Genomic DNA, 13,061 nt, shown 5'->3' on the forward strand with positions numbered 1-13,061 from the left:
GGGAGGCTGTCCTAGCAGAGCTGTTATTGTCAAGGGAACCACTTTCCTCCCCAAAACCTAGGTTCCCAGGCTCCTTGACTCCTTTCTTGCCCCCACTTTGGATATCCATCTGTCACCAAGTCTTGGCATTTCTAACTTCACACCACTACCTATACATCTCCCATAGCCACCACCCTACTACAGGCCCTCACTACCTCACAACTAGACTATTGCAATAGCCTCGTAATTATCTTGCCACCTCAGGGTGGCCTCTTCTCCAATCCATCTAGATAGATAGATAGATAGATAGATAGATAGATAGATAGATAGATAGATAGGTAGATAGATAGATAGATAGATAGACTGATGGATAGATAAATATAGGTAAATCTACACGTGGATTTATAAATATAGATACACACATAGCTATCAATATCTGCATACACACATATACATACACATATATATCTAGATAGATAGATGGATAGATAGATGTTATGTGTACATGGTTATTTACTCATGGCCTTCCCCATTAGAATGTGAGCTCCTTGAAGGCAGGGACAATGTTTTTGCCTTTCTTTGTATCCCTAGGGCTGGGCCCGGTATATGGTACAAATGCTTGTTTACCGAATGGCCTTACTGAGATTTCTAATTCAGGGGTCTCCCAGACAAGTCTGAGGAAGAGAAGTTGATTCTGGCCAAGAAGTTAGAACAGAAATCCAAGGGAGAAGGCATTCCTACCACAGCCAAGGTGAGGGCTTCATTTAGGGGCATTTTCAGATCCCTGGGGATGGATGGGACATCAAAAGGTCAACTAGGTCATCCCTCTGCCTTTGGGTAGGATTCTAGCTAAGCTCAGATGGCTTTATTTACCAGCCCAGGCAGATGTATGTTTTGCCATTTCCTCTCTAGGAAAGGAGAGTTGACTGTTCCCCCAGGAGAGTTTCCCCACCTCTGAAGCCAGGCATAATTCTGCCCTGCCTTTGCTTCAGCTTACACTGAATCCTACTAGGCTAAGGGGCCTGGAGCTATTGGACGATGGTGTCCTAGAGGGGCAGTCTCCACATGTCTACCACCCACCCTAGGCTGCTTCTTTTTCTTTGTTCCTGCAGCTGAAAGTGGATGAGTTTGAATCCAATGTCAATGAAGTAAAGGATCCGTACCCTTCAGCTGATTTTCCAGGTGAGGACTGGGCTTGGCGGTGGGAGGGACTCAGTCAGGGAATGGGAAGACTGGGCCAGAAGGACCCAGATCTGCTGAAACAGAAATCTAGAGTACTGAAACATCCCTTGGGACATTAACTACACAAGCCAAGGTTCCCTTATATCAGGGACTCCTTGTGTCAAAATTCCCCAGAATTTTTAAGATGGTTCCCAAACGGGGGCCCTGAGAGAAAAGAGATCTCCCTTCTGGGGCCTGAGTGCTAATTTACACCAGCCCTACTTGTTCCACAGAGTAACTTTTTATTTCCAATTAAATTCAAAGTATACATTGGGTGTCATACATGTGCCATACATTAGCAGCCCTATACAAGGCTGTTAAAAATCTGTCATTCATTTGTTACTACCCTTTGACCTGACTTATCAATTCAATTCAAACAGTTATGAAGCACCTACTCTGTCTTAGGCCCTGTGCTAGATGTTAGAGATACAAAGACAAAAATGGAATAGTTCCTGCCCTCAAGGAGCTTATATTTTGTGAGGGAGAGAACATGTACACAGATAAGTAAATTTTTTAAAAATAGATACAAAATAATGGGGCAGCTAGTAAGGAGCACTAACCATTGGGATGGTTAGGGAAAGCTTCTTATATATGGGAACACTGAAGCTGAGTCTTTTTTCGGGGGGGGGCTAGGCAATGGGGTTAAGTGACTTGCCCAAGGTCACCCAGCTAGTAAGAGTTATGTATCTGAGGCCGGATTTGAACTCAGGTCCTTCTGACTTCAGGACCAGTGCTCTTTTCACTGCGCCACCTAGCTGCCCCTAAAGCTGTCCTGAAGAGAGTTAAGGGTCCCAAGAAGTAGAGGGAGAGTGTTCCAGGAATGGGGAGCAGACTCTGCGAGGTGACAGAGATGAGATGCTGTGTATGGGGAACATCTCGTCCGTCACTCTGGCTGGAACACGGACTATGTGAAAGGGAGTAATAAATATGTGACCACGTTGGAAAGACAGATCAGACACAGATCATAAGGGGCTTTAAATGCTAAACAAAGCAGTCTGTATTTTAGCCTAGAGGAAATAGGAGCTAGTGAAGATGTGACAGTCAGATCTGTGGGTCATTAAGCATGATTTCATGGTATTGAAAATGGGCATATTTGTGAGAAATTATGTGGGAAAATGTTCCTTGTAATCCTTGTATGCTGTGCCCTATTCAACTGCCTTGAGAGTCATTCCTGACTTTTCATGACCCCGTGCACCACATTATATGTGGAGTTTTCTTGACAAAGATACCAGAGTGGCTTGCCACTTCTTTCTCCTGGGGATTAAGGCAAACAGAGGTTAAGGTGACTTGCCCAAGGTCACACAGCTAATAAGAGTTTGAGGCTAGATTTTAACTCAAGTCTTCCTGATTCTAAGCCTAGTACTCTATCCACTGAGCCCCTTAGCTGCCATTCAACTGCCTACCTTACCTGATTCCCTCTTGAGAGCCTAGCAGCTGCCCATTACTGGGCTGCTAGGTGGGCACCATAGTGCATAGAGTGCCGGCTTGGAGTCAGTTAGGAAGACTCATCTTCCTGAGTTCAAATCCAGCCTCAGACATTTATTAGCTGTATAACTCTGGGTGAGTCACTTAACCCTGTTTGACTCAGCTTCCTCATCTGTAAAATGAGCTGGAGAAGGAAATGGCAAATTGCTCCGTTATCTTTACCAAGAAAACTCCAAATGAGGTCAGGAAGAGTCAAACAGGACTACAACAAACATCACTGAGAATATGCTACAGGCTACTTGTACCCACCCAGTGATTTTTTCCATTGCCTTTTGGGTTAGCCACTCTTCTAATTCCTTGGGGAGGCTAGGCCACAGAGTATTACCAGGAGAATATTTGTGTGAAAAAAAATGGAACTTTGCCCCTGGAAGGGATGGAAGGTTAAAAGTACTGTGTAATTGCCTAAATGCAGCCCAGTGGAGGACTCTTATTTCTATTCAATTCCAAGTCTCTCTACAACCCTTGGCCTATATTTGCATACTGATGTACTAATTCAATGGACCGATCATCTAATTGCATATCATGATCTGGACGACAGGCATTTTTCATCCACTTAGTTCTTATATGGATTATTGGGCCAATTTGGGTACTTGAAGGTTATTCCAGAGTCAAGTTAAGTCCTAGCAGGTCCTACCATGCTGGAAGAGCTTCAAGTATACTATTAGCAACAGAGCCAGTCTGCTATCTGAAGGCCACCCTCACCAAGAGCACACAGACTCATCAGCTGGCCAAAGTAGGTTGGCCAAAAGTGATGAATCCTTTGGTCATGGCGACCAATTGAAAAAGCTTGGCATCTATTAGGTGATTAATCTTTACCTCTCTGTGCCTTAATTTCCTCATCTGTAAAATAAGGAAGTTAGATTCAATATCCTCTAAGTTCCTTCAAATTCTAAATCAATAATCCCCTGATTATTGATTTTGTGTGCCCCTAATTTTTAGGATTTGTGTGCCCCCAATTTTTAGGATTTATGTGCCCCTCAATTTTTAGGATTTGTGTGCCCCCAATTTTTAGCCTTTGTGTGCCCTTCTCTTGTTACGTACCCCCTCACTTTGTTAGGGAACTTATTATATCCCCTCTCTAGCCACAGATCATATAGATGAAAGGAACCTTAGACATGGGCTAGTCCACTCTCATTACTTTACAGATGAGAAAACCGAGAGTTATAGGGATGAAATGAATTAGGTAGTTTGTGTCAGAGCTGGGATTGGAACCCAGGTCTTCAGACTTCCAGGCCAGGGATCATCCCCCAAGACTGCTCTTGGGAAGTCTTGTCATAAAGTTTCTGTCAAGATTCCGAGCAGACACACTGTGAAGGGTTTTCTGCGGCTCTACACATCTTCATCCTTGTTCCACTTTCAGGCCCCAATCCTGAGAGCCATCATCAGAGTCTGCTCATTAGAACCTGTCTTCTCCTTCTGACAGCTCAGCACCACTGTCGGGGTGACCGCAGGTCAGAGAGGCTGCCTACTTAGGCAAACTACTGACACATGATGCCCTGGTCAAATCTTTATGCTTCCCCCTGGGCAAGTTGCCACATAGTCACGCTGGCCAAAAGGACTAGCTTCTGGGAGGGACCTAAGGTGAAAGATGAGCTTTCTGGGCTTGGCGTCTTTTTTTTTCCCCAATTTTATTAATGTATTGATTTGTCAACAATCACTTCCATATGCTTTTGAGTTGAAAATTTTTCTCCCCCTTCCTCCCCCCCACCCTCCCCAAGACAGCCCACAATCTGATATAGGCTTTACATTTACATTCCTACTAAACATATTTTCACATTAGTGAAGTTGTAAGTAAAAATTAAAGCTAATAGGAGGAACCTATTTCATCAGAAAGATGAAACAAAACTCAACAGAAGGTAAAAATAAGTGATAGCGATTCAACTTCCATAGTTCTTTCTTTGGATGTGGACAGCATTTTCCATCCCGAGGCCTCTGGAGATGTCTTAGATCCTTGTAATGCTGAGAAGGGTTCAGTTTAACAAATTAGTCATCACATAACATGGCTGTTATTGTGTACAAAGTCCTCTTGGTTCTGCTCACTTCACTCAGCATCAGACCATATAAGTCTTTCCAGGTTTTTCTGAAGTCAGCCTGTTCATCATTTCTTATAGCACAATAGTATTCCATTACATTCATATACCACAACTTGCTCAGCCATTCCCCATTTGATGGATCAAAGGGTATGCACATTTTTGTAGCTCTGGGCTTGGCTTCTGAAAGCCTGTTAGAGTGGGGCCCTTGAATTGGAAGTCAGAGAACTTGGGTCACCTCTGTGACTTTGGGGAAGATATCTTCCCATTTTCTTCCTCAGTCAAATAAAGGGGTTCATAGGATTGTCTATCTAGAGATCTCTTCTAACTCAATTCAATTCAACCAACATTTATTATGTGTCTACTACATCCAAGGAACTGTGCTAGATGCTAGTCCCATGAAGATAGAAACAAAACAGCGCCTGCCCTCATGGAGCTTACTTTCTTCTGAGTCCGCTTTCTATTGTTCTATGATCCTATGACCTTGGCAGAGCTGATGGGTCTGGGGAGAACAAACACAATTCTCAGGGATGGGATGATGACCTCAGTTGCTTCCTGCCCCCCTAACCTGCTCATCCCCCACAGGAGATGATGAGGAAGAGGAGCCAGAGATCCCGCTGAGCCCTCGGCCTCGACCGTTGGCAGAACTACAGCTGAAAGAAAAAGCAGTGCCTATGCCCGAAGCCAGCTCATTCTTTATCTTCAGCCCTACCAATAAGTAGGTGGTACCCTTCATAATTTTTTTTTTGTGGAGGGTAGGATGGCCTAAATCTGTGTTTTCATCAGTGTGGGAAACTTCCAATGTGGAAACTCCCTCTGTTAATGGTGATGGGTACACAGTACAGGTGAAAGAGAGTGGTATTTGGAATCAGAGGATGCAGGTTCAAATTCAGCCTACTTATGCAACCTTGTACAAGCCACCTATCTTCTCCTTGCCCAAGTTTCTCATTTGCAAATTGGAGGGGGGGGGTTGGCTAGGGAATCTCTGAAGTCCCTTCCAACCTGAAATCCTATGATTTTGCAATTTTTCTGTAATGGATACTCCTGGCACACTGCGGGTTAAGTGTGCCTCACACTCACCAGGGCACCTCCTTCCCTTCCCTTTCACCAGGATCAGGGTACTGTGTCACCGGATTGTCAACGCCACCTGGTTCACCAACTTCATCCTGCTCTTCATTCTGCTCAGCAGTATCTCTCTGGCAGCGGAGGATCCCATTCAGGCAGTATCCTTCAGGAACAAGGTAATTCTTCTCCCTACCCCCAGATCACAGGTGCCTCCTCTTTGCCCAGTAAATTCTCAGCAAATTCCATTCCCAGGGGCATGGCCAACCCCAGGAAGGTTGGTTCACAGAATCATGGAAATACAGAGTTAGGAGACACCTCGGACAGCATTGGAATCCCTTTGACAACATCCCTGACATGCGTTCATACTCAAAGACTTCTAGTAACGGAAGACTCACTACTTCCTAAAAGATCCCATTTCACTTTTGAACAGCTCTTTTTAGGAAGTGTTTCCTTATACCGAACTTAACTCTGCTGGCCGCACTTTTCCTCAATGCTTATAGTTCAGAGCAAGAGGTAGTATGGTTGTGGTGCAAAGAGCATTAGACTTGGACCCAGAAGTCCTTTGATCTTAGTAGGAAGTATTGATTAAGGACCTCCTATGTGTCGGGCATTATATTCCTATATGAACCCTATTTCATAACAAGAGGTAGTGTGGTTATAGTGGAAAGAGAATTGGACTTAGAACCAGAAGTCCTGTGTCTTAGGTAAGAAATACTTAATAAGCACCTACTATGTGCCATGCGTTATATGCCTCTATGAACCCTATGTATTTCATAACAAGAGGTAGTGTGGTGGTAGTGGGAAAAGAATTGGACTTAAAAATCAGAAATCCTTTAATGCTGGGTAAGAAGTTATTTATTAAGCACCTATGTGCCAGGCATTGTGCTAGACACCCAATGATACAAGAACAGAGAATGAAACAAGCTCTACTTTTGATGAGTTCCCATTCTAATGGGGGAAACAAGTATGAATATACTTGAATATAACAGTATGAATATAAAGTCAGTGACTAGGAATCTATACGAAATAGCTAAAACCAAGGTAGTTTTGGAGGAGGGCACTAACAATTGGAGAGGGTCAGGGAAGGCTTCATAAGGCAGATAGTGCTGGAGCTGTGTCTTAAAGAAAGGGAGGGGCTCCATGAGGGAGAGGTAAGGAGACGATATACCCCAGACTGGAGACAGAAAATGAAAGTAACTTTGAGGTCCTCTCTCCACAAGTTTCAGTTTCTTCATCTGTAAAATGGACATAACAAAACAGGCTTTAGGAAGAGATGAGAATCAAAATAGATGATGTGTGTAAAAGTGCTTTGTAAGCTGAAAAGTTTGTTGTTGTTCAGTTATTTTCAGTCATGTCTAGCTCTTCACGATTCCATTTGGAGTTTTCTTGGCAAAGAAACTGGAGTGGTTTGTCATTTCCATCTCCGGCTCATTTTACAGATGAGGAAACTGAGGCAAACGGGGTTAAGTGACTTGCCCAGGGTCACACAGCTAGTAAATATCTGAGAATGGATTTGAACTTAGGAAGATGAGTCTTCCTGACTCCAAGCCAAGACTCCACTGTGCCACCTAGCTGAAAAGTACTACACAAAAATGCCAGAGATTATTACAGTATTACTTAGCAACTGCTAATACAGCTACCTCTTATTACCCTGCCTCCTCATCCTCATAAAACTCCTGTGTGACCATTCATAACCAGCTAGTAATAGCAGGATGTTCAAATCCCCATCCCACAGGCATTCATGGTATTCTGGGGATAGCTCTCCCTTTGGCCATATCCTCTAGTCTAGCCTATGGCTGAACCCAGGATTTAAGACCATCCAATAGCCAACACATCATCACCTTCTCTTGGATCTTTTGAGGCATATGGCTGTGATCCTACTGTCCCTCCTGGCTTCCATTCATGAGTTCTATGGACTCCAAGGAATAGCCCTGGGTCACATACCCATAACTAGGTATGCTCTTTCCCCATTCTCATTCACAGGATTGTGGGATTAGAGATCTAAAGGTGGAAGGAACCTTAGAGGCATCTCCCATTTTACAGATGAGGAAACTAAGTCCCAAAGGTTAAGACTTAATCCAAGGTCAAACAAGTAGCAAATGACTGGGATGGGATTTGAATCCAGGGCCTCTTTCAAATGTGTTATCCCTTCTATGGTACCATGCTGCAAATGACTCTCGATTTCCCATCTTTACTAGGAAGTATTTCCAGACTAATTACAACAGAGGCAAAGACTTCTTCCAGACTCTACTCATCCCAAAAAGGAAACCCCAGATATGTCTCTTACCTTGTCCCCTCACATATAGCCTCTCAAAGGTGCTGGCCTTTACTTGTCCATTAGATCAATGGGACCTGGAAGGAACCTTAGAGTTCATAGATAGAGTCCAAGCTCCTCATTTTATAGGGGAAGAAACTGATACTTAGAGAGGGAAGTAACTTTTCTAGTGAATTAGTGGCAAAGCCTGAATTAGAACCTAGGTCTCCTAATTCCCAGCTCAGTGCTCTTTGCAAGGAATAGTTTATTCTATCACTTTAGATTGCAACTTCTACAAAATGGTACTCATCTCATTTATTCATGAATGTGAGATTCTAGGACTCAGTTTTCTATGTATCTGCTACATCCATATTAATGTCAGGTCTTGGGCTTTTAACTCACAGGCTCTTACCAGTTTTGTGTCCTGGACCTCTTGAGCAGCCTGGTGAAACCTATAGACTCCTTCTCAAAATAGTGTTTTTAAATAAATAAAGCAAAATATGTAGGAGTACAAAGGAAACCAATTATCTTGAAATACAGTTATCAAAGTAGTTGTTTGTTTGTTCTTTTTTTAATTCACAGACCCCAAATTAAGAACTCCTGAATATCTATTCAGGCTTATCTGTGTGACAGCCTCTGTACCATGCCCAGCACAGAGTCCAGTACAAATAAATTCTGAATCTATTTTGCTTTTTGGTGGTGATTATAATATCATTGTCACCTCACTGACTCTCACTGGTTTCTTTTCCTCCTCCTATGTCACTCCTTCATCTCCACCTCAGATCCTTGGCTATTTTGACATCGCCTTCACTTCTGTCTTCACTGTTGAAATTGTGCTCAAGGTAAGTGCTCTAGAAGACTCCTGACGGCTCCCACCTGCCCACATGGATTTTTAAGCCAAGTCACTTAGGTGACTCTGCCAGGCTAAGGCTCCCAGGCTTTGCTTTGTACTTTTAGAACAACTCCTGGCAGGGGGAAGGGGGGATGGAAAGTATTTATGCCTCTGACCGGTTTACCATAAGATCATAGATTGAAAGTTCAGAGGGATCTTAGATAGCCCTTAAACCCAACCTTCTCCCATTTTACAGATCAAGAAACTGAGGCACAGAGAGATTAAGTGACTTTGCCCAGAGTCATACAGCTAGCAAGTAAGACAGTCTTTGAACTCATGTCTCAAGGAAAAGATCAAATCAGCCCCAAAGGCAGTGTATCTTTCCCAAGATCCTTCTACAAATCAAAAAGCCTGAGACCCACAGGAGAGGGATTTCCTATCCAATAGCCCAGCCAGCCAGTAGAGGTAGGCTGTGAAAGAGTAACCCTGGGCTTTTCACCTGGCTGGGTCAGCCACTCTTTTGAGCCTCTCCAGGGACACTTGTACATAGGCCTTCATGCTTTCAATTGTCTCTACTTTCTAGATCTTCCTTGGTCCCTGGCCTGTCAAACTTTTCTGACTCCTAAACCTGCTTGGCTCCCTAAGCTCATATGTCTGCTAAATCCATCCCCTAATTATCTTTTTCCTTGCTTTTGCTGCTGTCACCATAATTGATTGCCCTAGGTCTACTCCCTTTTTCCCCCATCTACCATGTACTCCAAACCCAAGAATGAATGGGTTTTCCAGGATTTATATATGAAAGAAATAGAAATGCATTAATTCACAAATTATACAGCAGGGTAAGGTAACTAGAAGGACAAATAAAAGAAAATTACCCAATTCCTGCCTAGGGGGCACTTATATTTTCTCTCTTTCTACAGTTTCTCAGGTCTAACTTGGACCATCATGATTCTCACTTGTCCTAGAGCATCATCTCCTTTGCATGTCCCCAAACAAAAATGGTCTTTCTCTGAACTGGGATTGGTCCACCAGGGTCTTGTGGTCCAACGTCATTAATCCATTCCATAATCCCAGGCCCACACTTAGCTAATCAGGAAGTTCCAGATACAAAAAAGAGGATGGGAGTGATCATGACATATGAATAAAATGTATCGTGTCACCTCAGAAATAGAAAACAACAACCCTCCAAAAGTATACAAAGAGAGGGCCATCTATCACACGAGCACAGCAAAGTGGTGCTAAAGTGACACCCTTCCCCACCTTCCCTCCCTCTGTTATTAGATAGGAAGCTGCTTGAGGGCAGGAACTGTGCCTGGTTTATATTCACAGCCATGCTTAACAAAGGACATTGTATATGATGAGCACTTAGCGAATTTCTGCTGAATGAAAAATGAATGAATGAAAAAGAATAAATAGATGGATGGATGGGTGGATAAATGAGGATAGGATCTGCAACTCTATTCTCATGAACCAGGACACAGGTACAAGGCGGGTGTATAGTCCCTTTGCTGCAAAATATAATGCCTCGGTAAGTTGCTGTCCAGTTTAAGCACACTGGGTAATCTTTGCTTGTACTTTCTCAAGCACGTTTCTAACATATTGAAGGCTGATTATCACTAGAGTGGCTCCAGGAGTCCATGCTAGGTCTGTGCTAGCTCCAGGAGTCCATGCTAGCTACAACGGGGAAAGCTTCTGCTTCAGAACATCCGATGTGGTTAGGTCTGAGCTTCCAAAAGTCTACAACTATTTCAGACTCTTCTCTGAGCCATCATCTGCTGAATGTCATTCATTCAGCATTTATACGCAAGGTACTCTGAAAAATGCAAAGATAAACGAGGCAGTTCCTACCCTTAGGGAGCTTGGAATCTAGTAGGAAAGGAATAAAAACATGTCTGAAATAATGTATCATCAGAGGGATTCCAAGTGCTTTGGATATTTAGAAGAGGGAGAAATCTCTTCTACTTGGAAGGATCAAAGAAAGCTTAAAACCTTCAAAGATGAGTTGGATCTCAAAAGGAAGAGATGAAGTATAAGGAGAAAGCATTCTAGGAGACACTGGCATTATCAGAGGTACAAAGGTGGAAAAATATGGGGACATTATCAGGCAACAGTGAGTCATCTAGCTCGGCTAGAGCATAGAGCGTGCCCATAGGGCAGTAATGGGAGCAAAGTCTGCAAAGGTGGGTTGGGGGCCAATCAAGAAGGGTATGAAGGCTTTTAATAGTCTAAAATTTAAAAAAAATTTCAGATTTCAAGAGCAGAGGGATATGGTCAAATTGTTAAAGGGAAGCCCTCCTCAGGTTGGCAAGAAGGTGACAGAATTTGTCACACCACCCCTATACTCTGAAGGAAAAATGAAGTAAGAGTTTCCCTTTGGAGTCAGAAGGAGTACCAACTTTCCTAGATATTTTCATTCCTTCATTTTTCAAACATTCATTAACATTTCTTAAGCGTGTTGGTATAGTGCAGAGGTGTCAAAAAGGTGGCCTGCACATCTGGCACTCTCAAGTGAGGCCCAAACCAGATTGAAATGGCAATGGGAAATATTGAACAAAATAAATAAAAACACAACAGAACCTAATGTTAATATGTGTTTTTCTATCTCAATATGGGATCATTTACATGTTGTTTAGTTTCTATTTGAGTTTGACGCCACTGATATGGTGGGTAGAAATCTGGCCTTAAAATTAAGAAAGCCTGAGTTCTAGTTCCGTCTGTGATCGCTACTGGTTGTTTGACCCTGGATAAATGGCTTACCTTTTCAGTGCCATAGGCAACTTTATTTAATGATAAATTGCAGACCAGGTACAAATCTTCATTGCCAAAGGAAGTTTTCTCATTTGGAGTTCCAGGTCCTAGTGCAATCACAAGTATAATCCAAAAAAAGACAAAATATCCCTTCCTAAGTCCAGAGCACTGTACCAGATTCCAAATAAACAAATAGTTGGAATAAATCATTTACACAGTTTCATGACTCCATTCTATCAAGCGGCTTATACTCTAATAGTAAACAGTGAAAAAGAGGAAAATGGACGTAGACCCACTGCAGGACAGATGTGCTAGTAAATGTTTAACAACCAGCTTTCTAAGGGGGAAAAAATGTGTCCACAGCACACTTTTAAGTTTGATCTGTATTATTAACATGTTCTCCATCATTTTCTTAAGTCTAGACAATCAACAAAGCAATAAATCAAGCTCTGGTTTTCTGCAGTGTGAATATTCACTCTGAAAATTTCATGGGTCAGGACCTCAGAGCCAGTACTAGGTCGTTCTGCTCCAGCACAACCCTGGAATTAAGTCGCAGAATCGGGACTTAGAAGAGACGTCGTTGGCTTTCTGGTCCAATCTGTACTTAAAATTATCTCCTCTACAACATAACCAACAAGCAGTCAATCCAGCCACTGAATAAAGCCCTCCAGTAAAGAGGAGGGTTGCTTCCCAAGTCGGTCCACTCTATTCATGGATTACTCTAATTACTAGAGTAATCCTTATATCAGATCTAATGGTTCCTTGTTGGTTCCCAAGTAAAGTCCTAACTTCTTAGCCTAACATTCAAGGCCCTCTGTGATCTGACTCAACCTACCTTTCCAAGCTACATTACTTCCCACTGCTCCCTTAAAAATATTCTACGCTCCAGCCAGACTTGCTTTGCACACTTTTGTGCCTTTGTCCATGCAGTTGTTTCCACCTAAGATGCCTTCCTTTCTCTTTCTATCGGCTTATAGCCTACCTATCCTCCAACGTTCAGCTCAAAATCCATCTCTTTCATGAAACCTTCCTTGATTACCCCAGTTATAAATGATCGCACCTTCCTCAACATTCATCTGGTACTTTGTACCATCTTGGGCAATTTTCATGCCCTGATTTATATTGTAATTAATTGTTTGCCCTTAGGCCCTTCACAGCATCCCAGGGCTCAGTTTCCATCTATAAATGAACTTCCCAACAGAGAGAGACGTTGATTCCTAGCTGGGCAGTCTGTAGAGAGAAGCCACCATTGACAAGAAACCTTGTTAAGTCTGTTTCATACCCTCAAAATCAATGTTGGTTTTTTCCCTCTGTAGATGACAGCTTACGGTGCCTTCCTTCACAAGGGCTCCTTCTTACGCAACTACTTCAATATCCTGGACCTGCTGGTTGTGGCTGTATCCCTCATCTCCATGGGCATTGAGTGAGTAATGACAAGGGACCATCC

The 13,061-nt window shown here is 42.9% G+C and overlaps 1 protein-coding gene across 1 annotated transcript in view; it reads left to right on the forward strand.

The window, feature by feature from the left end:
• Positions 1-13,061, forward strand: part of CACNA1S (calcium voltage-gated channel subunit alpha1 S) — a 100,747-nt gene that overhangs the window by 51,381 nt on the left and 36,305 nt on the right. Inside the window, exons 15-20 of the mRNA XM_021003015.2 lie at positions 637-730; positions 1,092-1,161; positions 5,301-5,433; positions 5,827-5,956; positions 8,817-8,876; positions 12,931-13,037. Coding sequence (XP_020858674.1) covers positions 637-730; positions 1,092-1,161; positions 5,301-5,433; positions 5,827-5,956; positions 8,817-8,876; positions 12,931-13,037 — 594 coding nt within the window. The remainder of the gene's footprint in view (positions 1-636; positions 731-1,091; positions 1,162-5,300; positions 5,434-5,826; positions 5,957-8,816; positions 8,877-12,930; positions 13,038-13,061) is intronic.

Source organism: Phascolarctos cinereus, unplaced genomic scaffold (assembly GCF_003287225.1).
Source record: "Phascolarctos cinereus isolate Bilbo 61053 unplaced genomic scaffold, phaCin_HiC Scaffold_5;HRSCAF=322, whole genome shotgun sequence".
Lineage (NCBI taxonomy): Eukaryota > Metazoa > Chordata > Mammalia > Diprotodontia > Phascolarctidae > Phascolarctos > Phascolarctos cinereus.